General features: G+C 51.4%; 1 protein-coding gene across 6 annotated transcripts; it reads right to left on the reverse strand.

Annotated features, from left to right (window-relative positions):
- Nucleotides 1-11,007: 11,007 nt before the first annotated feature.
- Nucleotides 11,008-27,662, reverse strand: fus (FUS RNA binding protein). Of its 6 annotated transcripts, none has more exons than XM_048526115.1 (15): nucleotides 27,565-27,662; nucleotides 24,484-24,520; nucleotides 24,230-24,390; nucleotides 23,755-23,914; nucleotides 23,268-23,560; nucleotides 21,682-21,862; nucleotides 19,698-19,732; nucleotides 17,665-17,700; nucleotides 17,441-17,550; nucleotides 16,747-16,876; nucleotides 16,246-16,356; nucleotides 15,708-15,837; nucleotides 15,059-15,144; nucleotides 14,370-14,529; nucleotides 11,008-11,254 (listed from the first exon to the last, which is right to left on the reverse strand). In XM_048526115.1, exons 1-15 carry the CDS (start codon nucleotides 27,575-27,577, stop codon nucleotides 11,215-11,217), a joined length of 1,683 nt encoding a protein of 560 aa, XP_048382072.1. In that variant the 5' UTR covers nucleotides 27,578-27,662; the 3' UTR covers nucleotides 11,008-11,214. The 6 variants fall into 6 exon arrangements, with proteins under 6 accessions (XP_048382072.1, XP_048382073.1, XP_048382071.1 ...); XM_048526116.2 differs by having other exon boundaries at nucleotides 24,484-24,517; nucleotides 27,565-27,653; XM_048526114.1 differs by lacking the exon at nucleotides 27,565-27,662 and adding an exon at nucleotides 27,207-27,252 and having other exon boundaries at nucleotides 24,484-24,517.
- Nucleotides 27,663-27,968: the final 306 nt, after the last annotated feature.

A 27,968-nucleotide genomic window follows, 5' to 3' on the forward strand; every position in this document is an offset into this window, starting at 1 on the left:
CATGTTTGTGGGGGTGGTGGCGGCCATGTTGTCTGTGGGGGTGGCGGTGGCCATGTTTGTGGGGGTGGTGGCGGCCATGTTGTCTGTGGGGGTGGTGGCGGCCATGTTGTCTGTGGGGGTGGTGGCGGCCATGTTGCACGCAGCAGTGGGGGAACATGGTGGCGAATTCAGGCCGTTTATGTACGCACTGCCCCCTCACCCCACATGACAAAGAAGTGCCTCGGTTTGGGGGAACTGATGAATTTGGGCAGTGGTGGGAATTCACTTTCGGAAGCGATTTTATTGTTTAATTTATTGTTTTTATTTTTGTTCTTGTTCGGCCGGGGCGCAGAGGCTCATTGCCCCGTGCTGGTCTCGGCTGTTCTTACGTTCCGGTGTTGCCTGCCTGAATAAACCGACCAGCTGCCACCGCGTGTGTCTGTGTGTGTGTCCTTTACCCTCCCGAGCCCGTCCACGGGCGCTCCGCTTTTGGCGTCTCGTGAGCCGCAGTGACCCCCAGAAAAGGAATGGTTCCTGTTCAGCATGGGCTGGAGCACAGGAATTACCGCGCGCTGCCCAAGCCCCAAGGGGAGGTTACGGAGAGGTTGTACAGGACGTTGGTGAGGCCAGCTCTAGAGCACCGAGCCCGGTTCAGGCCACCCAGTTGCGGTGAACTGGAGCGTTTGTTACAAGTAGAGGCTGGGCCCAGGAAGCTGAGGGGTGACCAGCACAAGTTTATAAAACCACGAGGGGCACAGATAAGATGGATGGCAATGGTCCGATCTGTAGGGTGGGGGAGTTGGAAACGAGAGGAGGACATGTGTAGAAGGGACGAGAGGGGCAGCTTTTACATCCCGAGGGAGTATTGGAGGTGTGCTGCGCAGCAGGCACAGGTTAAAAACTGCGGACAGTGTAAACCGGGAACAAGCTCAGCAGGTCTGGCAGTGTAGATGAGGGAGAAACAAAATCAGAGGCAACGTTTCGGGCCCGGGAGCCGTTCCTCGGAGCTGCAGAAGGTGCGGGTACGTTGGTGATCATGTGAGTGGGAAAGGCTTAAACGGAGCCAGGGCTGGTGAGGCTCGTTCAGTTTGGGACACACGTTCGGCCTGAACAACTTGGATCCCAGGGTCTGTTTCTGCGTTCTACAGCGCACACACTCACTCACGTACACGTACACATACGCTCACGCACACACGCTCACGCGCACGCGCACACGTACACTCGCGCACGCACACACTGACACACGCGCGCGCGCACACACGCACACACACTGACACACAGACACACACACACAGACGCAGACATGCACGCGCACTGACACACACACACACACACACACACACACACACACACACACACAGTCTCTCTCTCACACACACACACACACTCTCACACACACACGGACACAGTGACACACACTGACAGACACACACACACACACACAAACAGACGCAGACATGCACGCGCACTGACACACACACACACACATTGTCTCTCTCTCACACACACACACACACAGACACAGTGACACACACACACTCGGGTTACAGAATTACAGATACTGAAACAGTCCATGTTCAGATGCGATGAGATCTGGGCACATGCCAGTCTGTGACCATCATCAATAAGGGAGAGAATTCCCCGTCTACATTCAATGGCGTTCCCAACACTGAATCCTCCACCCTCCGCCCCCCCACCCTCCAGCCAACTATCAACATCAGAGGGTCCCCATTGAGCAGGAACTAACCAGGGACCCCCCCCAGCCCCGTATCAATCCTGTGGCTACAGGAGCCGGTCAGAGGCTAGGAATCCTGTAACTCTCCTCCTGTCTCACCACCACCCCCCCCCCCCCCCCACGCCAATCCCCCAAAGCCTGTCCCACCATCGACAAGGCATAAGGTGGGGGGAGGGAATGGGAACGGGACCGTCGCCCCCGCCCGTCCCGACTTCAGGAACATCACCGCTCCTTCTGAGTCCAAATTCTGGCAGTTCCCTTCCCCTCGGCAGGTTGACTGCAGTGGTTCAAGATGGTGGCTCACCATTTCCTTCTGATGGGCGCCAACTGGGGGAGTGGGGGGACAGTGAAGAGTCATGCCAATGTCCGACGATCGAATAAACTTGCCCCCTGAGCTAAAGTATTCCACCGATTCAACTCCCCATCCCGAGAGAGAAGAAATTCCTGCACATCTCCATCCTCAACAGGCCACCCCTTGTTCAGAGATGATGCCGCCCCCCCCCCCAGCTGCTCCTAGGCCCTCTCCCACGAGTGGGAGTGACCTCTCCACCTCTCCCGTCGCTAATTTTCCGCAGAATCTCGTACGTTTGAAAAAATATCGCCTCTCCTTCTCCGAAACCCCAATGGGCTCCAGGCTTGTCCTCCCCACAGCCAAGGCCCCTGTTTGTCACTCACCCGAAGCCACCCCAGTGTCAACATCTCGGTCACTGACAAAGCCACCATGACATCCTTCAAGAAAATGCTTGGTTTGTTCAGGCAGAGACGGATGAGCGAGGATCTGAAAGGTTGTCGGCGGCGGGTGGGGGGAGCCTTTCTAATCCAGTGTGGGTAGGCCATCGCTCCTCCTTGCCCAAAGCCACATTGCCATGGCCCGGGAGCCGCAGGTAGGTCAGGCCAGGCATGTTCCTTTTTCCCAGAGGGACCATCGCCGGCCATTTTCCTCGGATTCATTCCAGACCTTTAACGGAATTCTGACTCTCCCCATCTGCCCCGCGGTGGGATTCGAGCCCCGCGTACCTGCACCATTTCCCCAGGGTCTCGGAGTTGGTAGTCTCTCGATTTTAATATCCTTAATAAAGGTTCAAAGTGAGGGGTGAGCGGCTCAATCCTTCACTAGGCCCCGCGTCCAATTTGTACTGGTCAGGTCGGCCATCTTGTGATTTATACTTTATGCTCATTTATGCCACTTCTTTGGTCAAGTTGACCGACTTTGGTCAGGTCATGTGACCATCCCTGCCCCCGGCCCACAAAATGATCAAGGCCTTCTAACGGTAGTGACATCACCGGCCTCTGCCCTGACCCAACTTCCCCTCCAACACAAAAACACATGGGGCGGGCACGGTGCCAGGCACCCGGGTTTGATTCCACCCCCTGGCGACCATTTGTGTGGAGTTTGTACGTTCTCCCCGTGTCTGTGTGGGTTTCCTCCCGGTGCTCCACTTTCCTCTCACAGTCCGAAGATGTGCGGGTTAGGGTGGGATTAACCGATGGGAAACTGTTCCGTAGTGCCCAAGGATGTGCGGGTTAGGGTTGGATTGGCCGATGGGAAATTGTCCTGTAGTGCCCAGGGATGTGGGGGTTAGGGTGGGGTTGGCCGATGGGAAATTGTCCTGTAGTGCCCAGGGATGTGCAGGTTAGGGTGGGATTGGCCGATGGGAAATTGTCCCCTAGTGCCCAGGGATGTGCGGGTTAGGGTGGGATTGGCCGATGGGAAATTGTCCCCTAGTGCCCAGGGATGTGGGGGTTAGGGTTGGATTGGCCGATGGGAAATTGTCCTGTAGTGCCCAGGGATGTGCGGGTTAGGGTTGGATTGGCCAATGGGAAATTGTCCTGTAGTGCCCAGGGATGTGGGGGTTAGGGTGGGATTGGCCGATGGGAAATTGTCCCGTAGTGCCCAGGGATGTGGGGGTTAGGGTTGGATTGGCCAATGGGAAATTGTCCTGTAGTGCCCAGGGATGTGGGGGTTAGGGTGGGATTGGCCGATGGGAAATTGTCCTGTAGTGCCCAGGGATGTGGGGGTTGGGGTGAACTATAGAGGGATGGGTCTGGGTGGGTAGCTGTGAGGGGTGGGGTTGATTTTTTGGGCCGGAGGGCATGTTTTCCACACTGTAGGGTCTCTATACATATTTATGTGGGCTCACTCGTGTAGCGGGTATGATCCTGAGCCAGCAGGGGGCGGAAGCGAAGATGAAGTTCGGATCGGGCAGACTGCCATTCGATTTTCCAGGACGAAGGATTTGCTCCAGCCTCGGGAGTGGAGCGTATGGTTCCCAGTCCCCTTGAGGGAGGAGGCGGTGAAGCCTCGGAACATCTCTGGAAGGCTAGCCCGATTCCCGTGAGGGAGAAGAGGTCAAGGGTCGCCTGAGGAGTCTTGAACAAGATGGAGGACAGCCGCCCTTGGCGGATGAGCCTGGGAGGAGAGGGCATGCCCTCAGGGGCAAGGGGCAACCCGCTTCAGGCTGAGAAAGAGGTCTAACTTAGTCACTTGGAGTTCAACAGGGCCCTCCTCTTGGCTCACCGTGTCAACGCCAACCAGCAAGCACTTACCTGTCCTGGGATAACAAGGTGTGGAGCTGGATGAACACAGCAGGCCAAGCAGCATCAGAGGAGCAGAAAGGCCGGCGTTTCGGGCCTCAACGGTCCTAATCCCGTTTCCCTGTACTTGGCCCAGCGCTGACGTGACCTGGATTTTAAGAGCACTTCAAAGGTCGCGAGATGGTCTGCCTCTACCACCCTCTAGCTGTGCGCCCCCATATTCCTGCCCCAGTGGTAGGGAACATTTGGGCTTTCCCTCTTCCTAGATCCTAAGCCCGGCTAACAGAGGCAAGGCCTTCCTCTGTTTCCCCCCTTTCGGGGAATCTGCAGGCCTGTGCACCAAACTCCCTTTGTGCACCTCCCCAACCCACTCCATTCTCCATCTTCAAAACGCGCCACCCCTCTCCTCACCGGGATGAACGGCCGCGTGACCATCTGGTTCACTCGTGCCTTTCAGGGAAGGCAACAGCCATCCTTACCTGGTCTGGGCCTGCACGTGACTCCAGACCCACAGCATCGTGGTTGACTCTTAACTGGGGCAATAAACACTATTGCGCTGCCCCGTTCGCAAGGTGGTTTTCGATATCAGACCCTTCCCCCTCCACCTCACGGACCTAGGAGCTTCCGACTGCCCCAAAAGTGACTTTTGCCTCCTGGTTGCTGGCCTGGGTTTGCCGTTTTTCCTCAAATCCCATGGGGCTCTGGGAGCGGGCTGCGACGCTCGGCCTAGTCTGAGGCCTTCGCTGAAGCGACATTGATGTAGCAAAACGCTTGGACAGAAACAATTACGCAGGTGAACGAATCTGTACTGACAACCCCCACCCTCTCTTGCAGCCTCATCAGGCCTTTGTACGTGAATAATGGAAACAACGTCCAACGGGCAGCAGACAAACGTACAGGAAGCGATTCGAAAGCCGGCCAGACCGTAGCTGGGCCATGAAGAGCCCCCTTGTGTAGGGAGATTTGCCGGCATCGCTGGCAATCCCGAGTGGGCCAACCCCAGACGGGTCTCTCAGCCATTTGTACCCAGGACGGTGGCGTCGGGCAATGGGGAACAGCTGGCCGCCTGCGCCAGCCTTAGCCCCCCGCCGCCCCCTGACGCCCATCTGCGATCAAAACCGTTGGGTTGAGGGCTTGTGGGTTGGAAGGCAGGACATTAGAATTTGGTGTTTGTAGACAGCGCGTGGTCCCCTTTAAAAGACAATGTGCTTCCCCTGCGCCCCCCCCCACCCCTCAATGGTTAGAGATTCAAGAAAGATGTCTGCGGGTTTGCAGATGCAAGGAGCACCTGAAATGAACCATTTGCACCAGAAGGCTACACCTTTAGCAGGTGAAAGCAACATATTTTTCCTTACCAAGAGGACAGATTTTTGAATTTAGCCGATTAATTTAAACTAGGCCCTTAAGATACCACACCCAATTCAATTTAAGTCTGTTTCAGAGGTAGTGGGAGCTGCAGATGCTGGACATAACAAGGTGTAGAGCTGCATGAACACACAGGCCAAGCAGCATCAGAGGAGCAGGAAAGCTTGACGTTTCAGGCCTAGACCCTGAAAATGTAAGACGATCCTATTTTAAGAAATGGATATGTCATTAAGGGTATAAAAGATGGGGGCATCTGGAAAATTTGGGGAGAGCTGCCATCTACCAAGAGGACAGCTCTCACAGAATGAGTTCCATCTAAATGAAAGATACATACGGCACAAATAGTCAATGATCCTTAACGTAACTGGCCAACTTCTACACTGACGAAGGCAAGTGCACTGTACCACGTTACCCGCTGTCGACCCGTGGGCCTGGACACCCAGATCCCTCTGCACCGCGACGCTTCTCAAGGGCTCTGCCTATGCAGCACGCTGGACAGCGGGCAAGGACAGCCCAGTTACGTTACCTTCGCTCACAGCCTCGAGGCTCGAAGCACTTCGCGAAGATTCCTTTTGAGGGAGGCAATTGGACCAGTTGAAGGTGCGAAACAAAGGGGACATCCCCTTAAGACGTGACCTCTCCCAAAGATCAGGGGAGAGAGGCCAGCGCGTTCAGATTTCCAGAGGGCATTTCGCGAGGTCTGCATTAATGGCGATTCTGGGAAGTGAAAGCTGATGGCATTAGCAGGTAACATCTTTCCATAGATTGAAGTTTGGCTGGCAAATGGAGAGCACAAGTTAGGACTACGTGGACCTCCTCTCCAGTCGTTCAGAGTAGCTCAGCGCTGGGCACGTGACTCCTACAATTAACGCCAATCGTTTGGAACAGAAGTGGAGGAGTCCCACTGGCAATGACGGGGTGAGGCAAGCGGGCAAAATGAGGGAGCGATTGGCTAGGCAAAGCTGAAGTACAACATAATGCAGGGGAAAAGGGGGAGGGCAAGACAGAACTGAACAAAAAGGCTTGTGTCAGGGGGACTTTGAAGCTTCTTGAGAGGCAGGGACACCTCCACGGTGTGCGAACCACAGAAACCTACCATTCAGGCCCAGGGAGATGTTTGGAAGCCTAACGGAACGTCATATCATTGAGGGGGGATTGAATGCCACCAGGAGTCCGGTGGGCATTATCAATCTCTGTATTCAAGAGCGGATAGGAGGCCATTCAGAGATGGCATAACCAGATTATACAGACATACAGCATGGAAACAGACCTTTTGGTCCAACTCGCCCAGGTATCCTGAACTTGAACTTTATCCCTCTAAACTTTTCCTATCCATGTGGCTGTCCAAATATCTTTTTAGTGTGAAATGTTGGCCCCTGGCATCCATTTAAAAGTTCTCTCCTCACACCTTAAAAACACATTTCAAACTCCCACAACCGAGAAACAGGCAATTCACCTGATCCATGCCTTTATAAGGTTGCTCCTCAACCCCCGACACTCCAGCGGAAATGGTCCCAGCCTCTTCCTGGAACTCATAACCCTCCAGGCCCGGCACCATCCTGGTCAATCTTTTCTGGACGCTCTCTCTGATCACATCCTTCCCCTAAACGGGGCGACCAGAGCTGGACACAGTGCTCCAGAGGAGGCCTCACCAACATCCCAAACAACCTCAAAGTGACGTCCCAATTTAAGGTTCTGAACAGATGGGCCATCACCTTATTCATTATTGGAGTGAAACTGAGGGACTCCCGCCTCACTGATATGCTTGCCTGGTCCTCCAAAGTCCTGAGCAGGGACGAATGATTGTCCGATGGGGGCAAGGGGACACTAGTATGCCCACCGTTGCCCAATGGGATAGTGACACCCTGAGGAATCTTGGGATACTTGGCCACAGTGCCCTGGAGGTGGGATGCTCAAGTGAAGGTGGCACGCTGGATGTTTGAGTTTAACAGTCAATACGTAGATTTTTTTTTCAGTTTTGTAGGATTTGGGCATCGCTGCCTGTGCCCAGCATTTCTTGCCCGTCCCTAGTTGCCCCTTAAGGAGGTTTGGGTGGGGGTGGGGGGGCGCGTGAGCTGCCCTCTTGAACCGCTGCAATCCTCCTGTTGTGGGTCGCAATGCCCTCAGGGAGGGAACTCCAGGATTTTGCCCCGCCGACAGTAAAGGAACGGCGATATATTTCCGAGTCAGGACAGCGAGGTTGCAGGGGGTGGTGTTCCCATGTATCTGTTGCCCTTGCTCTTCTAGACGGAAGTGGTCGTAGGTTTGGAAGGTGCTATCGGAGGATCTTTGGTGAATTTCTGCAGTGCGTCTTGTAGATGGTACACACTGCTGCTACTGAGCGTTGGTGGTGGGGGGAGTGGATATGGTGCCAATCTGCTGCGCTTGCTCTTCTAGACTGAAGTGGTCGTAGGTTTGGAAGGTGCTATCGGAGGATCTTTGGTGAATTTCTGCAGTGCATCTTGTAGATGGTACACACTGCTGCTACTGAGCGTCGGTGGTGGGGGGGGGGGGGGCGCGGAGTGGATATGGTGCCAATCAAGCAGGTGCTTGGTCCTTGATGGCGTCAAACTTCTTGAGAGTTATTGGAGCTACTCACATCCAGGGCAAGTGTGGAGTATTCCGTCACCCTCCTGCCATGTACCTTGTCGACGGTGGGACAGGCTTTGAGGAGACAGATGAGCTACCGCAGTATTCCCAGCTTCAGGCCTGATTTTGTAGCTAGTGTGTTAATGTGGTGAGTCCAGTTGCGTTTCTGGTCAATGGTAACCCCCAGGTAGTCAGTCAATGGTGGGGGAATTCAGTGATGATAACACCATTGAATGTCACGGGAGCGGTGGTTAGTTTGTCTATTAGGGATGGTCATAGCTTGGCATTTGTGTGGCGCGAATGTCACTTGTCAGGCCCAAGCCTGGATCCTGTTGCATTTGGACACGTACTGGTTCAGTAGGTGAGGAGGCGCGAACGGTGCTAACATTATATAACCGTCAGTGAACATCCCCCACTTCCGATGGAGGGAAGGTCACTGACAAACCAGAGCAAACTCCTGAAGAGATGTCCTGGAGCTGAGATGACTGACCCCCAACAACCGCGACCATCTTCCTCCGTGTCAGGTTGTGGCCACCCTACCAGAGGATTTGCCCCCGCTATACGTTTTGCTCGGGCTTGAACGCAGCCCTGACGTCAAGGGCTGTCACCCTCTGGAACTTACCTCTCTTGTCCAATGTGTGAGCCAATGCTGTAATGAGAGGAGCTGGGTGGCCCTGGTGGAACACAATCTGGGCGTCACTGAGCAGGTTGGTACTGAGCGGGTGCTGTGGGAAGGCGCTGTTACTGGCACCTTCCATCACTTTACCGATGCTCGGGAGGAGACTGATGGGGCGGGAATTGTCCGGTTTGGATTTCTCCTGCATTTTAAGTACAGCATACCCCTGAGAAATTGTCCACATTGTCGGGTAGATCCCAGTGTGTAACTGTACTGGAACAGCTTGGCTCAGGGGGAGCGGCATGTTCCTGAGCACAAGTCTTCAGTACTATTGCGGGAATGTTGTCACTGTTACAACACGGAGTGAATGGAATTGGCTGGAGACTGGTACCTGCGATGCTGGGGACCACTGGAGGAGGCTGAGATGGATCTTCCACTCACACTTGCGGCTGAAGATTGCTGCGAATGCTTCAGCCTTATCTTTTGCACTGATGTGCTGGGCTCTTCCATCACAGAGGACGGGGATATTTGTGCAGCCTCCTCCTCCAGTGAGTTGTTTAATTGTCGACCACCATTTCCGACTGGATGTGGCAGGACTGGGAGCTTAGATCTGATCCGTGATAACGGGAACTGCAGATGCTGGAGAAGCCAAAGATAATAAAATGTGAGGCTGGATGAACACAGCAGGCCCAGCAGGATCTCAGGAGCACAAAACCTGACGTTTCGGGCCTAGACCCTTCATCAGATCTGATCTGTCGGTTGTGCGATCGCTTTGCTCTATCACTTGCTGCGTTCGCTGTCTGGCACACAAGTAATCCTGTTTGGTGGCTTCACCCAGTTCACACCATATCTTCAGATATGCCTGGTGCTGCTCCTGGCCATCCCTCCTATACACTGTGATCCCCTGATGGAGGTTGTTCTCAATGTGAAGATGGGACTTGGTCTCCACAAGGACTGTGCGATGGTCACTCTTACCGATACTGTCGCTGGCTGATTGGTAAGGGTGAGGGTCCGGAATGCTTATCCCTCTCGGTGGTTCCCACCCCACCAGCCCCAGGCCCAGTCCAACAGCTATGTCCTGTAGGACCCAACCAGCTCCATCAGTAGCACTGCACTCTAGGTGAAGGACGTTGAAATCCCCCACCTAGAGTACATTTTGTTCCCTTGCCATCCAAACTGCTTCACCTAAGTGTTGTTCAAAATGGAAGAAAACAGATTGAGTCGCTGAGGGAGGATAGTATGTGGTAATCAGCAGGAGGTTTCCTTGCCCATGTTAAACCTGAAGCCATAAGATCTTATGGGGTCCAGAGTCAACGTCTTCCGTGTGTCTATAATTCTCCTAAATTCCAGTGAGTACAGGAATGGCAGGACTGACCTGTGAAGAGATGCTGGGCGAAGTGGAATCTCAAACGGTTGGTTATTTACACAGATGGTGGGATTAGATACTGAAAGCACGGTTAGTTCATTTTCCAAGCGACACCAAAACAAATTGCTAACATTGGGCAGTGAGAAAAGATTAGAGACCTTGATTAATGGGGTCAAAGCTCAGAGGACAGGCAGGTGGAGTTTACTTTGGATGAAATGAGAGGTATCCAGTTTTAGAAAGAAGCAGCAAACCACAACAACATTTATTTGTTTAATGGTAGGGCCCTGGGAACTGTCACAGAGCAGAACGATAAAGACAGCTGATGGGTTTGAGGGGAAATCTGTTCTTGGACAGTTGGAGGTACACAGATCCTTGGAAGTGGAGTTGCAGGGTGGCAGAGGCAGTGTTGTGCACACTTGCCTTCATTGGTCACGAATGTAGGAAGTGGGATGTCATGCTGCAGTGAGCCCACTTTCAGAATACTCCACACAACTGTGGTCACCGGGCTGTGGGAAACATTTCATGAAACCAGAAAGAGTCCACAGAGGCTGGGGGTGGGAAAGAGGCAGGTGGGAAGTTCATACAGGCATGGATAGGGTGAAGAGCCCAGCTCTTACCGCAGTGTGATCGGATGTGTTTCCAACACAGCACAAATACAGACCATTTAGTCCAACTCGCCCAGGCTGACCCGATACCCTAAACTGACTTAGTCCCGTTCACATAACTGCTTCAGGGACAGCGTGAACGATCTAAACGTATCCCAGCAAGCAAGCTCACGGAGATTCCCCTCACCCCCAAGCAAAGCAGCTACAGGAGCCAGGCTTGTTAAAACGGTTGGAATTTTAATGTCAACTTGAGAAAATACAGGTAAAATCCAACGGATACAAAACCAAAATGAAACAACAGCTCCCCTCACAATATAACAGTTATTACACAGCTCGCAGCACATCGCAAACGCAGTAACAGTATATAAAATAAAAAAATTAAAAGGTACAAATCCCATATGGTCCCAATGAATATGTACACAATCTAATAGGGTCTCTCTCGCCGGTCCTGCCTGTGGTCGCTCCTGGAGAGAGAGAGAGACAGAGACGACAAGTGGGTTAGAAATCACTCAAACTGTCCAAGAACAGACTTCCTCTCCAACCCATCAGCTGTCTTTGGGATGGTCAAAGACTAACGTTCATCGCAGCTTGCACACCCCCAGGAAGGGGCTAAAACTAGAGATAGCGTGCCCCCCCCCCCCCACCACCCGATCAATCCAAACAGGGAACCAACCAGCCAGTCAGTCAGAGAGAGAGCGCACTGTTAGCAATGTGTGAAATACCCCTAAAAGGGGGCATCACAAGATGGTTACTCGACTCAACAGCCAAAGGAGTCAGCCTTAGGGACCTGTCTGAGAGGAGACGGTTACAGACCATGTTCCTGTTAGACTGAGAGGGGAAGGCTGGTGCCATTAAGGAACAACGGATATATAAGACATTGAGGGTCTCGTCAAGAAGAAAGGGGAATTTTATTTTAGACACAGACAACTCGATTCAATGCAATCTCTTCACTAATACAGAGGGTAGGGGCGCTGTGAAGGAAGAAACAGCGGGAGCGAGAGGCAGCGTCGGTTATGGTCGGGTGAAGGATAATCAGATTTTACAAACATGAAGAGCAAGAAGCGAACGAGAGAGGAGGGTCCCTTAAAGATGGAGGATGGTGTCTTTGTGGTGAACCTCAGGATGTGGGAGAGATATTAATGGAATAATAGCATCAGTTTTTACTGAGCACAGAAAAATGGGGAGTCTAGAGAATACAGAGAAATGGACTTCTGACAAGAGCAGATAAATCTCCAGGACCTGATCTAACGTAAAGTAAGGAGAAAACTGCAGAAATATTTACATCTATAATTATGGGTGAGGTGCCTGATGACTGGAGGGCGGCTAATGTAGTGTTTTTGTTTAAAGGAAGGCCGTAGGAGAGAAACTGGGGAACTACAGACCTTGTGAGCCGGACTTGGGCCGTGACTACATAGCTGGAGGTGATTATAAAGGAGGGGATTTAGGGATAGTTAGAGGCAGTAATTGGTTAGGGATAGTCAGCACGGGTTTGTGCGAGGAAAACAGTGTCGCACAAAGTTGACTGAGCTTTTTGAGGAAGTTCCTGAAAAGGCTGACAGAGCAGATATTGTTTGTTTGGATTTTATTGAAGCCCTTGACACGGTTCTGCGTGGTAGGTGAAACAGTTAAGTTAGGTCACATGAAACTCGATCTTTGCAATCGGATACATAACTGGCCTAACAACAGGAGACAAGAGAGGGATGCTTTTTGGACCAGAGGCCTGTGACCATTGGTGTCCCACAGGGATCGGTTTTGGGCTCACTTCTGTCATTTATATGAATGATTTGGATGGGTGTACAGAAGGCATTGTGGGTAAGTTAGTGAAGAACACCAAAAACTGGTGGAGTTGTAGGTGGGGAAGATGATTTCCTAAGATCACAAAGGAACCTTGATCAGTTGGGTCAATGGGCTGAAAAATGGTAAATCAGATTTTAATCTGGATAAATGCGAGGTGTTACGTTTTGGTACAACTATGAAGGGTAGGATTTGTACAGTTAATGGTAGGGCCTGGTAGAACAGAGATCCAGGGCCAGAATTGTTTGAAGTTTGCATCACATACAGACAGTGTATGAGGTGGGGATGTTATGTTGAGGTTGGACAGGATGGCAGAGAGGCCTGAGATAATGGGAACTGCAGATGCTGGAGATTCCAAGATAATAAAATGTGAGGCTGGATGAACACAGCAGGCCAAGCAGCATCTCAGGAGCACAAAAGCTGACGTTTCGGGCCTAGACCCATCAGAGAGGGGGATGGGGGGAGGGAACTGGAATAAATAGGGAGAGAGGGGGAGGCGGACTGAAGATGGAGAGTAAAGAAGATAGGTGGAGAGGGTGTAAGTGGGGAGGTAGGGAGGGGATAGGTCAGTCCAGGGAAGACGGACAGGTCAAGGAGGTGGGATGAGGTTAGTAGGTAGCTGGGGGTGCGGCTTGGGGTGGGAGGAAGGGATGGGTGAGAGGAAGAACCGGTTAGGGAGGCAGAGACAGGTTGGACTGGTTTTGGGATGCAGTGGGTGGGGGGGGGGGGGGGGGGGGGGGGGGGAAGAGCTGGGCTGGTTTAGGGATGCAGTAGGGGAAGGGGAGATTTTGAAACTGGTGAAGTCCACATTGATACCATATGGCTGCAGGGTTCCCAGGCGGAATATGAGTTGCTGTTCCTGCAACCTTCGGGTGGCATCATTGTGGCAGTGCAGGAGGCCCATGATGGACATGTCATCAAGAGAATGGGAGGGGGAGTGGAAATGGTTTGTGACCGGGAGGTGCAGTTGTTTGTTGCGAACTGAGCGGAGGTGTTCTGCAAAGCGGTCCCCAAGCCTCCGTTTGGTTTCCCCAATGTAGAGGAAGCCGCACCGGGTACAGTGGATGCAGTATACCACATTGGCAGATGTGCAGGTGAACCTCTGCTTCATGTGGAATGTCATCTTGGGGCCTGGGATAGGGGTGAGGGACGAGGTGTGGGGACAAGTATAGCATTTCCTGCGGTTGCAGGGGAAGGTGCCGGGTGTGGTGGGGTTGGAGGGCAGTGTGGAGCGAACAAGGGAGTCACGGAGAGAGTGTTGCGAACTGAGCGGAGGCACCTATCTTCTTTACTCTCCATCTTCGGTCCGCCTCCCCCTCTCTCCCTATTTATTCCAGTTCCCTCCCCCCATCCCCCTCTCTGATGAAGGGTCTAGGCCCGAAACGTCAGCTTTTGTGCTCCTGAGATGCTGCTTGGCCTGCTGTGTTCATCCAGCCTCACATTTTATTATCTTGGCAGAGAGGCCTGTTCTGGTCACCCTGTTATAGTAAGGATACTGTTTAAACTGGATGGGGCTCAGAGAAGATTTACCAGCGTATTGCAGGGAACGGTGGGTTCCGGTAATAGGGAGCACATGGAGTTACTTTCACAGCAAGTCAGGACGTGACCGTCGACAAGTTTATAAAATAGGGGTTTTGGAGAGGAGAGGTTGTAGGAGGGGGAACAGCGAGCGCGAGGTAGCCGAGTAGGTGCGCAGCGTAGGGGGTGAGGCAGCTCCAAAAACACACTATTCCCATGACAGAATGAAAAGCCGTGGAATTAACCTGACACCATACCCCAACATACCTGGAATCCATTTTGCCAGCTCCCATGCCATAACCGCCCCTGTCTCCACCTCTGCCACGGTACCCTCCTCTGTCACCACCGCGGCCCCTGAAGCCGCCACGGTCAAACCCTCCTCTGTTACCGCGCTCACCACCTCCGCCGCGATCACCTCCAAAACCACCTAGAGGTCAGAGACAAAAAGCTATACAGAAACTGACCACAACAACAGAAGGCCACCACCCTCCCACCTCCCGAGGATCCTCCAACACTCCCAGGGAACAGGCACAGCACGGGGTTAGACACAGCGTAGAGAGAGCTTTACTGTTTCCACACTGCGCCCCCCCCGACCCCATATCAAACACATCCAGGGGCAGCATATGGTTAGGTACAGGGTAAAGCTCCCTCTACACTGTCCTAGCCCAGGCAACAGCTTGGAGTTGATACAGGGTAAAGCTTCTAATTGCCCCAGGCACATGCACAGGACAGATTTAGAGGAAAGCTCATGTGATAACAAAATGGCTGCCTGCTCCCACACTGCAGCACGCTGGGACAAAGCAGGCTCCACATTTCCGGACACCACCTCTACCACAACCACTGAAAGCAGAAAACAAAGAGAGACAGCAATGACACACCCACCTCCCCCCCCCACCCCAAAGTCCTAGAGTGGGATAGAAAAACACCAAGGAGTCTGACCCAGAACCCTGACCTACCCATTGGTGGTGGGCCTCCTTCAGGCTTGGGCGATTTGCACTGGTTACACTCGTTCCTCCACGAGAAATTGATGTTTCCACAGGTCCTGCCAACAACAGAACAGGGTGGTCACATTTGATGACAGGCCGTGGTATTCCAGCTCCCCAACGCACCCCCCCCCCCCCCCAAAATACGGCAGACTGACCAGAGAAATCAGCTACAGCCTGCGACCAAGGCCGCCCACACCTGTGGGCTGGTTTCCTGCCCGTCTGACACCCTCCACCCTTCCCTGGGCAGTGGGGAGTGTTTCTCAGGAGCAGCCTCCAAGCTCTGGTCAGCGCTTCCCGGGATGCCTGGAAGGAGCCTGACTACTCCCGGGAACACAGTCTCTGGGCCTGGGCTCAGAGCCAAACACTGAGCCCTGTCCAGCCTCACACCAAGGTGGTTTGCTTTCTTCCCCAGGGGTGAGGGGAAGGGGAGAGAGATGAAGAAAGATAGTTGGGACAAGAAAAGGATTGAGGCAATTGGAGTGACAGGGTGGAATACAGAAAGGGTGGAAAAAAGTCGGTCTTGTATGGTATGCGGAGGGTCACAGATTCACGAGGCAGCCCCAGCACCACCACCCCCCCAAACAGCTGGGATCTGGAGCACATGATGGGTTCTACTTACGGATTGGTGCATTTCCAGTCTCCGGCTCTTTGCTGACCCCCACCAGATCCACCTCCGCCTCCTCCCCCACCTCCGCCAGAGAAGCTACCACGAGGACCTCCGCCGCCATATCCCCCACGGCCCGCCGACGCTAAGCAACAGCAGAAACAAAACCAGAAATATAAAACGCCGCCAACAATCCGCACAGTGAGAAACTCCTGTGAAGTAGCCCCCTGAAGTGCGCTGAGATTTACACCAGCGACCAGGCCCAGGAGCTCACAATGAGAATCACTTTACTTCATTCCCCGGGAGCTGCCAGCTGCAGCAGCGAAGGTGCCATTTCAGGCCAAACAGCAACTTGTCTTCCCAAAGTTGACAATTCAATTGTTGCTCATGGTCCGTGGCAATACCTCACCAGAAACAAACAAACAATTGGTACATTTAAAAACAAAGACAATAAAAGCTGCCGTTTCTCAATTTTCTGTCTGATGGGGGTGAGTTTGCATCCTCTTTAAAACACAAGGGTACATACGAACTAAGAAACAACATGACTAAGCACCTCTCCCTCCGCCGCCTCCTCTCCCTCCTCCACCTCTCATTCCCCCTCGGCTGAACTCCACTCTCCGGGTGGCGAAGGAGACTTTAATCAGATTTCCATTGAACTCCTTCCCTGCAAAGCACAAAGAAAACGACACACAGTAAACACCCGAGCACCGACAAGGGGAGAAAGAGAACACATCACTTCACTGGGTGTTACCCTGGCTGGACGGGATAGAGATTCTGGGAACCATTGCAGGTCACAAGAAGAGTGATAAGAAACATATCAGCTGTGATCCAACAGTGGAGCAGACTCGATGGGCTCAATGGCCTAATTCTGCTCCTACATTGTAGGAGAACGAAACTCTCAGCTTAACATAATTGCAGTGTGACGCAAGTTGTAACTTACCAACTAGCGTGCCCCAACCGTCTCAATTTTCACTTTGTCGGGACCTAAAGGCAGCCATAGGCTCAGACGGAAGCCACTGAAAAAGGGGGTAACCCAAGTGGCTTGCTTACTCACCATCAAACCAATCGATAGCTGCCTTGGCAGAAGGAGGGTCATCAAAGGAGACTGTGGCCTCTCCCTTCAGCTTCCCAGTCTCGCGGTCAGTGTAGAGGTTTATCATCGGCTGGCCAGTCCTCTTGTTCACCTGAGGCAGGGGGGTAAATGACAAGAGGGGGTAGTTACTTTTGCCCGCCTGATCCCACGTGGGCTGCGATTTACTCCTCCACCTTGCTCACTCATGCCTTCAGTGGGCGACACAGCACATAGGTGAACCATTTCAGATCATAGCCTTACTGCCTCACTTCCTTCTGTTCTCCACCAGCTCACCACACCATCCCTTTTCCCAAGGAAACTGGAACACTACCCTCTGCATTCACCCACCTTGCCTAATAATTACAAAGTCTCTTCCCCTGGGGACAGGATTGGGGGGGGGAGGGAGAGACGGAGGGGTGGTGGTGGGTGGTGCGAAAACAGACAAATCCACGCCATCAAGACCAGGAAAAGGGAGCACGTGGAGCAGACTGAAGGAAGTTTCCTCCTGGTAGTGCCCGAAACTGGGAAGGAAATACACCATCCTTGATAACCCGGGCCGGGCCCCTCTCCCACATCCTCTGGCACTAGGGCCCGGTCAGAAATGCCTGGTGGGGCCAGAACCAGAAAACCCTTTTGGGGACAAGGACCTCACTGCTCGTGAAGACAGGTCCCTCACCTTGATCACACCAATCTGCTTGAAGAAATCTGCAACCGCTTCAACAGTCACGTTATCACCAAGGCCCTGGACAAAGATGGTGTTGTTGTCCGAGTTATCCTGGTCAGATCCTGGGGAACAGATGGTGAGAGATTTCATTATTCAATCATTAAGCAAACATGAAAAACATTAACAGAAAAGGGCGTGGGGAGGGACGAAAGAAAGCAACATAGGTGTTCCCCTACCTGGATTGGGAGCAACAGGTCCTTGGTCTCTCAGGCCTTCAATGTGAAAGAGAGAAGAGGGATTCAGCAGAGAAAGCATCACCTTCCATTCAACATAAACAGCCCCAGCCACACCCCAACAGCAAAAAAAACAAATCACAAATAACATAACAAGACTGTCAATGCAACACTGTCGAGATCCAAGGCATTAATAAACAAATAAACCATTTACCAAATTCAGAGGAAAGGAACCTTCTACCTGTGTTCCACAAGCAAATCAGCTACATTGAAAGAAAGAAAACCAATTCCAAACCCACAGGAAACGCAACCTTTCATTTTCCATCATAACATCATTTGACTTAGTTCAGTATCAAGCACACAGAACCCAAAGTTCAGTTCTTTTATTTTTATATATATATAGAAACAATGATAATTAACCTTGCCTCCTCTACTGATCTGTAACCAGTTAGAACACATTTGCAATCTCCGTACTTACAATTCAAAACTTGTCAGCCCCATCGGGCAACTTTTAAAAAAAAAAATAAACCGTTTTCAAAGACCTCTTGTTACAAACTCCGAGCTAAGCCGTGCTCCTGACACACTGGGCATTTGGCATCCATCTTGCAATACCATTAAAGCTTACGTCTTAAAGATGTAAAACGTGCAAAGTTTAAATTTTAACCACCATTTTTCAGACAGATCCACGTGTTTTTAAGAAACACCTTTATGTTGGTACAGAACAGGCTGAGAGAAACCAGGAGAGTCCACTCTTGGTGATCTAGAACAGGTCTAGCCTTCTCGGGAGAGGCCTGTGAATGCCAGCACTCTGATCAGCGAGCAGACTCACCCCTTCATGTAATTACCTGATGTGGTCATCGACTGGGCATGCATGGCACACACACACACACAAACTTAACACACAGACGACCTTTTAGACAGAAATCAGAATAGTGGCCAACCACCTATTTGCCAGCTTTAATTAGGGCCAAGAATCGGCATGACGGTTTGGATCTCAAATCTCACATCTACTTTACCATCCTGCCCCACATTGTGGAGGTGTTGGCCCCCCAGACTGTAGCTGCGCTCGGTAACACGCCCCGGGGCAGGTCATTAGGGCTGCTGCACCCACAACCAGAGAATGGAAGCAGAAACACTTTAAAACCAATTAAAGTGAAAAAGCAACAGGATGCCACACGCCCCCCACCCCACTGACCCCAATTCAGGCCTCAAATGCAACAAGGTGATTCAACTGCACTCCAAGGAGGCAGGACAGCGGGAGACAGGGAAGCAGACTGACTTTACAAAGTCAGAGCCAGCAAACAGCCGAAAGCCCAGGCCTACACAGAGCCCAGGTTAACACAGAGTCACCCATTCTGTGGGGAGCAGGGTGGGAAAACAGGCAGGCAGGCAGATGCCATAGCAGGGTGTGTCACTGTTCCCCTACCCCAGGTGAGGAGAAACAGCAAAGAGGCATAGGGACTTGTGCGAATGCGCACAGATTTAACAGCACAGAGCAGATCCTTCTCACCAATAACCCACAGGAAGTCTAATGCTAACAGCCAGTGGAGACCAAGCTGGTAAATTTCATGAGCTCACTGCAAGAGCAAGAGACTCTTGATGGAACCAAATCAACAACTGTTACAAAACATAACCCATTACTCGGTAGTGTTTTGACCAGTTTCACATGGTGAGCAAAACACTGGTGTATGTACACACAGACTTCAAGAACACTGTTAACCCAAGTTCATGCTGGTTTTTGAAAAGAAAATTCTCACGTGCTTATTAACTTGGCCATCCAGCCCCAGGTTCGGGGATTAACACCCAATGCCCCGTGGCAATCATGGAGAGAGCCACGTAGGTGTGACTGCATCCACCTGCCTGCTCCCCCACTCCTCCCCCCCCAACACCCATCAAGTGGCACTCCCATAGGTTATATCCTGATCATGGTGGCTTTGGTTCACAGATGGCAACACATTTCATTGTTATATCAATAAAACTTTTGTTTCACTTTTCCACTTTTTTTGCTTTTTGGAGTCGCTTAACTCTTCACTTACCACCAAACTTATTGAATCCACCTCGGTCACCACCGCTGGGGAGACAAATTTGAAGACTTTGAAGCTTTTTTTCCAACGTGTGCGTGAGAGAGTGTGTCGTGTGTCAACTTAAGCTTAAGGTTCTACGGAATATATATACGTATATCATTTTGTTTCTTCCTTAAAACCAGACCTCTTGCGACAATGGCACCGAAACCATCTCCTTTTTGTTGAGATTTTGTTTCCAGTTCGTCAGAAAACCCTTAACTGGTCAAAATTTTCATCATAAAATGTATTTGACTAACACCAAACCTTGTAAAAAAAAAGGACAATTGCAGACCTAAGCTCAAGCCAGAATTTAACCATTAACAGCCCTTCAATCCAGTTTTTGTGTTTAAAAGTAAGAAGGTCGATGTAGTACGTTTAATACAGGACTCAAGTGGCACTCAGATCTATACCACAGTGCATCTATTTTGTAAAATACACCCCACTTGGTATTTCATTTACCTTGTAATTCATATCTCAAACACAGACCATTGCTACAACAGAGTTGTGTATGTGTGTGTGGGTGTGGAAAAGACATCCTTAAGACTTGCATTGACTTTTGTTGTTTTTAAGAGAAATAATAACCGACTGACCAGGCTAATTTGTGATGGCCTTTAACCTAGTGTAAAACATGCATTTTCTTAAACCCTTCACCCTCCCCTTGGGGCCTTATAAACAAAAGCCAAAACAACAAAAAAAAAGCGACTTGTTATGTAAAGCTAGTGTGGAGGGTGGAGAAGTGACATAGTTCATTTCACTTTGAAACCTGTGACACACAAAATTGCAGAATTTGTTAACATCAGAAACAAGGTGAAAGCACTCTTTTTCTTTACATCTACATATTCAAAGAAAGAATAAAAGACACTTGCTTCCGTTGCGTACCACATACTCACCATTGGGGGAAGTACTCAAAAAGAAAAGGTAGACAAAACCCAAATTAACTCCCAAGTGCGACAGCAGGCCTGGGTGCAACTGGTAAAAGCTGCGGTGACCAACCTTCCCAACACAAGGCTGTATCCGGACTGGAACACCAGCTGCACCACCCCCCCACCCCACCCCACCCCACCCCTGCCAATCCCAGTGAGGGAGGGAAAGCACATGGGGAGATCGCACACCACTGGAATGGTGGTTGGTGATCCAGAGCAGGGGAGGAAGGGCTTCGCTGAGCTGAGGCCGTTCAGTACAGGGGGCCCACTGGACTATCTTGCCCATGCTGACCAGTGTGGTGCGACTGGCCACCCCTCTCTCATGTGCACACGTCAATTCTCTCAAACCCAGCCCCCAACCACGTCAGAGTTGATGGGTTGTGACCAGCTCCTGCTCAGTGAAAGAGACTCCCCACACACCCAGCCCATAGCAAACGCAAGCGGCCAAGACACCACTTCAAAAAAGAAAACATGTGCAAAAGAAAGAACCTTGTCTCATGTCAAAAGCCTGGAAGATGGCCGCTACTGGTCACTTGTGTACCACCAAGATATTAGCAAGAGATATATATGTATATACACACAGATACACACGCACACACAGACACGTCAACGCACCAACCAGAAACAGGCTGGATGGGGCCTCAGTAGTGCTGTTTCGTCACGCAGTGAGAAATGGAAACCTTAGAAACCACCAACAAGGAATTGAAATACATGAGCTTGTGAGAAACATTACACGTCCTTCAAACAGATTCTAAAGCCAGAAACCCCGTAAACAGAGAATCTGCCTGAATTCTCCCAAACACCAGTTAAAACCGTACAGCAGGGCCTGCTTGCTGCTTATTACCAATAAGCGCTGTAGACAACGTGAGATCCTTCCCCTCAGTGGCGATCGGGAGGGCAACTGAACTCTCCCTCCCCCGCAATTACATCCCCCCGCCCCAGACCAAGAAAGTGGAAGAGGTTAGTTGACACTATTTTGTTTGTTGCTTTTCAAAACGAGCAGCAGGAAAGTGGTCGTAGGTGCAGACCCTTACCCCATGCCCCCACCACGACCTCCACGACCTCCTCTTCCACCACTGCCACCACGTTCGAAACCACCGCCCCCGCGGTTGTAGCCCCCACGGCCCCTGCCACGGCCATCCTGCTGGTTTCCGAAGCTGCCGGTTTCCTGGCTCCCGTAACCACTCGAGGGGCTGGCATCTTGGTTGTATCCACCTTGGGTGACCAAACAGGGGGTTGGGTGGGGGAGACATTAAAAGCCCAGATGAGTCTAGTAGAAAAGTCAACAGCACACGTGTTAGATTGCAAAGCAGTCTCAATGCCAACCCGAGAGCACCCAACTACAAGAGTCACACTCCCGGTGTCCTCAGGCAACCACTACACGTGATCCAGCTCAGTTTCCACACTGCAAAGTTCAGCCTTCCCGCTCGTTTCATCACAGCCACCTCGTGTGTTTCCGGAAGCAACGCCAAACCCTAGACTCAGATGCAGCTTGATAGATTCAACGAGACTTTGGCAGAATGGAAATCCAAGAGCACCAGGACGGAACTGGGGTGGAGGGAGGGGCAGTGCACTGAATTGAATCTCACAGCATGGAAACAGACCCTTGAGTTCAACTAGTCCACGCCAAAGATAATCTCTAATTAGAACTAGTCCCATATCCCTCCAAATCAAGTACCTATCCAAATGTCTCCTGGACTTACCAACTGTACCCACAACCACTGCTTCATCTGGTAGTTCCTTTCATCCTCAAAATATTGTTTAAAAACAAAAAATCTGCCCTCATGTCTTTTCTAAATCTCTCAATGTGTGTCCCCGTTTTGAAAACCCCACCCCAGGGGAAAAAGACATCTGCCACTCAGCTTATTTATACCTCTCGCCATTTTACAAACCTGAGGTCACCCCTCAACCTCCTGCAGTTTAGTAAATTGCAGACTATTGTGATAATTCAAATCCTCCATTCCTGTCAACATCCTGACAAATCTTTCCTGCACCCTTTTCAACATTATCCGAGACACCAAAAGCAGACATGCTACTCCAGAAGAGGTCTCAACGTTCTGCAGAACCTCAACACGACATCCCAAACACTGCACTCAAAGGTTGGAGACTGTAGGAACTGCGGATGCTGGAGAATCTGAGATAACAAGGTGCAGAGCTGGATGAACACAGCAGGCCGAGCAGCAGAGGAGCAGGAAGGCAAGGCTGACATTTTGGGCCTAGACCCTTCATCAGAAATGGGTTGGAGTTGGGTTGATATATTCTGGTGTTAATGAGAGGAGGTAATCTCAAAAGAATCAGATACAAGAGATTCCAAAGTGAACTGAATATGGAGAGGTCACACTGCTGGCCCCTCCCCCAAATCCCCTACAACACTCCCAGAATGTGGCTAGGCCAAATAAAAACCCCCAGAGTCACAAACAGGAACAAGGCGTTTCAGACAGACTACAAGCAACTTCTTCACTCAGGAAGATGGAACATATTTCAGTCTGGGACATATTCAGGTCTCACTGGGAAACAGTTGGTAAAAAGGGCAAATTAATCTCAACAGACCCATTCCAAACTGCAGATAAAAAGTGTTCCCTCCAGTGTGGGAGAGTGCATGTGCCTTCCTGAAACTTACCTCCTCCTGAGGAACCTCCTCCTCCACCACCACCACTGCCGCCACCACCTCCACTGCTCCCAAACTGTCCTTGCTGGCTGTATCCTCCTTGCTGGCCCTGATAGCCACTGGGTTGACCGTAGGAGCCCTGCTGTTGGCCATAGGAGCCCTGCTGTTGGCCATAGGAGCTCGGTGGCTGGTTGTAGGACCCCTGTTGGCCGTATGAGCTCTGTTGCTGGCCATAGTTCTGCTGCTGGCTGTAACCGCTTCCCTGGGCATGCCCATAAGAGCTCTGCGAGTTTGAGCCCCCGTAGCTGCGATGGGAAGAAATAAACAAATGTCAGTATGTTGGAAGACATTGTCCTATGCTGCATCCTGTGGGGTCATGGTGCGTTAGATACGCTGTCCTTTTCCACTTGGGACTGGGGATCAGTGTAACATGCATTCCTCCTCCTCTACCCCCCTCAAACAGATACCGAGGGATGCAGGCTTTTTGTTGAGAGCTCACCTGCTTGATGAGGTGGAGGTTGGCTGCTGCCCATAGCTGGGGTAAGAGGACTGCTGCCCATAAGAACTCTGGGATCCCTGGGCATTGCTGTAACTCCCTGAGCCATATCCTCCTTGGTTGGAGTGAGTGTACCCTTGAGAGGGAGGCTGACTCCCATAACCTGCCAAAACACGAAGGAACACAACCTGTTACAGACAGACACCTGCAGACTGAAATTGCCCACTTGGCACTTAATGTCACCACTTAAACAGAAACCAAACTCCCACATCAAGGCACGCCATGATTGTTGGTGGGGGAGAAGAGAAGTGAAGAAGTGTGGAGCTTGGCTGGATTATGTCTAGCCAGAACCAACAAGAAGCCTCCTTTTGACAGCAGGGGGCAACAGATAACCCCTTCTCTTTAGCCCCACAGATGCCTCCCGGGGTGCACAATGAAACCACAGAAGTACAATCTTCCGAGCTGAACTGCAGCGTACCACTCTGTGCCTGACTGTAGGACGAGCTGTAGCCCCCACTCTGGCCATACGCCGACGAGTCCCCCGACTGGCCGTAACCACTGTAGCCCTGGTGGCTGTAGCCTTGAGGTGGAGGCTGAGAGTAGCCCCCCTGGCTGGACTGGGCGTTGTAGGCCCCATAGCTGTGAGGGAGAAAGAATAAAAAAAGAGCGAGTTGGGTGACATGCTAGGAAGAGACACAAGCAGCAAAACAGTCACTCAACAAACAGACTCACCTCTGAGGAGCCGACTGTCCATAGTTCCCAAGATCTGCTTTTAGGAAAGAAACAAAAAGGTGGCTTCAATTTTTTAAAAATAATTGAAGAAAACCATATTGCACCAATTTTTAAACCAAGTTAATTTCTCAGTAACACAGAAAAATGAAACAAGTTACAGGAGGATCCTTCAATTTTTTTTAAGCAAGAGATTTCTGACAAAGGGTCTAGGCCTGATATGTCAGCTTTTGTGCTCTAAAGATCCTGCTTGGCCTGCTGTGTTCATCCAGCTTTACATTTTGTTATTGCAAATGCTTTGTTCAGGCAGAAACAGCTAGATACCTGCATAAGATAGATTGTCAGGAAGTAGACGGGGATCTGATTTATTAAGGGCATCAATGGCTAGGTCAGCATTTATTTGCCCATTTCTCTTCACCCTCAGGAGTAATTCAGAATCAACCGCATTTACCATGGGTTGACAGTCATACATAGGTCAGGCCGGGCACATTCGTTCCACAAAGAACATTAGACAGATTTCTCTTGACAATCAATCAACACTTTGTGGACAGATACCAAAACATGACCTGGGTCTCTGGGTTAATAATAATCACAAATGAACCCAAGTAGTGAAGCAGACTCAAGGGGCGAGAGCCCTAATCCTTCACTAGGTCCTACATCCAAACTGCAATTTGCAACAGATCGCAATGGTTGGGGCACAATCCTGAGATTACTACCACTGAGGTCCAGCCTGCAGGCTGTCCGCGACAAACTCTACAAATTCCTAGCACCACTTTGTTGGTCAAGTTGACCGACATCAGTCAGAACGTGCAACCACTGACACCCCTTTTGAACTATCATGGCCTTCTGAACCTTCTCAGTGACGTTGACCACTCACTTAGAACCTCCCCACCTTCCTGCACCTCATCCTACCTCACCTCAAGCAGAGGCTCTCCCTGCCACAGCACTGAATGCAGACCAACACAAACTGAAGACCAATCTAGCCTTAATGGCGGCCAGCAGAGATTGAACCTAAGACAAAGTACCGGTCAGAGATTCTAAAAGCGTCAAGATCATCTGTTACTGAGGGCAACAGGTATAAGAGGTCTTGCTCCAGATGTTTAGAGCTTTGGTGTACAAAGAATTCAAACAGCCCATTCAGTCTCTCCGCATAATTTTAGACATTTCATATCCTAGCGAAACTCCACCGCACTCTTTCCAGTGCAATCAACCATTCTTAAACTGCACACTACATCCCATTTATGGCCAACCAATGTTTCGGGAAGACACAAGACTTCTTTGTTCCTACACTGTAAGAGAAGCCCAAATCCTGGACCAGTTACCACTGGTAGGATCGACGGAGTCAACAGCATAGCTTGAGTAGAGGAATGACTCTAGAACTGAGATGGGAGGAAATCTTCAGCCAAAGGGTGGCAAATCTGTGGAACTCATTCCCACAGAAGGTTATGGAGGGCAAGTCATCGAGTGTCTCAAACAGGGACAGATACGTTCAAGATCAGTAAGGTGATCTAGGGTTGCAAAAACAAAGATACACAAGGGAGACACATCAGCCATGATCGAATGGCAAAATAAACTTGATCGGTTGAAGGGGCAGCACAATGGGATGCCTGCCTGTGCAAATTTCACACATTCTCCCAATGTGCTTCAACAGCATGCTTTGATTTCCCACCTCAAGGCCAAAGGTATGGACATCAGATGGATTGGACATGCTAACTTGCCCAGTGTCCTTGGGATGGGCAGGCTAGATGCATTATGGCTGTGGGAAGTGCAGTGTGACAGATTAGGCAGGATGGGGGAAAAGGTGGGTAGACATTAAGTTCTTGAGAGGGTCAGTGTGAATTTGACAGTAGAAATGGCACACGTCCATGCTGTCAGGATTCGATGACTGGCGTGGCCACATATCTCTCATGGCTTCATGTCAGACCGGATCAGCAGAGCGGGCTCATTTGGGGGTGTGATGGAGGAGCTCGTAATCCCATTCATTTTGGGAACCCCAAACGGCCACTGGGAGCTGCCTACCAATTTGAAGGGTGGACACTTTGGGACTAGAGACAGCACGGTGAAACCACAAAGCCGTTCCTCAGGGTCTTCCCTGTCGGAGGCATCGGCTTTGAGGGCGCGGAGTGGATTGTACGTGGAAGAGAGGGACTCCAGGGTTAAGGAGGACTTGGGGATGTGGGACTCCAAGCCCCGCCCCTTTGCCCCCTCCCCACACAAGGCAGCGGCGTGATGACGTCACCGCGCCAGCGAGGGAAAGGAAAGTAGCGGGGATGGGAAGACCCCGGATGTAGCCTCCATAGCCGAGGCGCTTAACACGACGCAAGGGGAAGGGGCGGCCACAATCCAGCGCCATCCTGCCTGGGGGAGCGTCAACCGAAACGATGGCCAGCGCCACGGGCGCCGGGAGAGCGCGGGGGAGGCATCCGCGGCGTCGGATGATGCAGCCGACGGTGCGGATGGGGTGGAAACACAAGGAACGGATTAGCGGGCGCAATCGGCGAAAAGATGGCCACGCCAAACACCGTTTCTTCCCACACCGGCCCCGCCTATTTCTACACAACACATCCGGAGGGGAGAAAAACGGAGACGGCATCCTCCCGCCGAAAAGTCGCTGGATGGCGAACAATAAGAGACAGGGACACCGCGGGAACAAAATGGCGGCGGCCTTCCCTCTCCCATTAAAATAAAAACGTTGCGCACTTTCCTCATCGTAGCCCACCACCCACCCCAAAAGTAAAACCCATCCTCCTCCAACATTTAGAACGCGAAAGGGAAGGTTTTAATACGCCCAGACTTGGCCATTTCCCCCAACCGCTGGGAACGACTTATTCTTCTTTCTGATCGATTTTAAGACAAAACGAACAGAAAATGGCGCCCGGCGAGGAAAAGGGGGAGGGGTAAACAAAATGGCGGCCGACCTAAAACAATAAACGGAGGCTCAAAACGTCGCTCCCTCCGCGTTTTTCACGTTCATAACAGCCCTCCCGTCCGCCGGAGGAAAGCGGGCCGTGAAAACGACATTTCTTTCACTCTTGCCTCTCTTCCCCTTCAGCCCACACACCGCTTCCTACCCACCAGCCTTACCATTGGACGCCATTTTTGCTCTCTCCTCTCGCTCGGAGCTCCGGCTCCGACTGAGCGTCTCAGCTCCGAGAGGGGCCGGGTCTAGACGGAGGGGGCGTGGCCTTGGGCCTGGGACACATCAAGGGAGAGACAGGGGGGAAAGAGGGCGCCACCCTCAAACCGCGATGGGTGTTTTCCGTCCATTTTCGTTCTCATCATCCGTCCACTGATTAATTGTAAGGTTATTCCGCCGGAACAATCGCAGGTGACTGTTCGTCTCCGTGGCGGATTCGCTCTTTCTGTATTTCACAGTACCGCCGTTCCCCCCTCTCGCTAGAGTTGGTACAGTCAGCGCCGAGCATGTATGATCACGTGATCTCACGCTTCATGGACAAAGGACTGCACCATCTCCCTTCCCGTCGCAG

The sequence above is a fragment of the Stegostoma tigrinum genome, chromosome 50 (genome assembly GCF_030684315.1).
Source record: "Stegostoma tigrinum isolate sSteTig4 chromosome 50, sSteTig4.hap1, whole genome shotgun sequence".
NCBI lineage: Eukaryota > Metazoa > Chordata > Chondrichthyes > Orectolobiformes > Stegostomatidae > Stegostoma > Stegostoma tigrinum.

Excerpts from the sequence above, each read along its gene's own strand:
- fus (XM_048526114.1), bottom strand. The coding sequence starts at position 27,237 with ATGTTGGAGGAGGATGGGTTTTACTTTTGGG. Across the intron at positions 24,391-24,483 it reads GGACAGTCGGCTCCTCAGAG|CTATGGGGCCTACAACGCCC; the intron begins GTGAGTCTGTTT and ends TCTCCCTCACAG. Across the intron at positions 15,145-15,707 it reads GACTGGAAATGCACCAATCC|GACCTGTGGAAACATCAATT; the intron begins GTAAGTAGAACC and ends TGTTGTTGGCAG.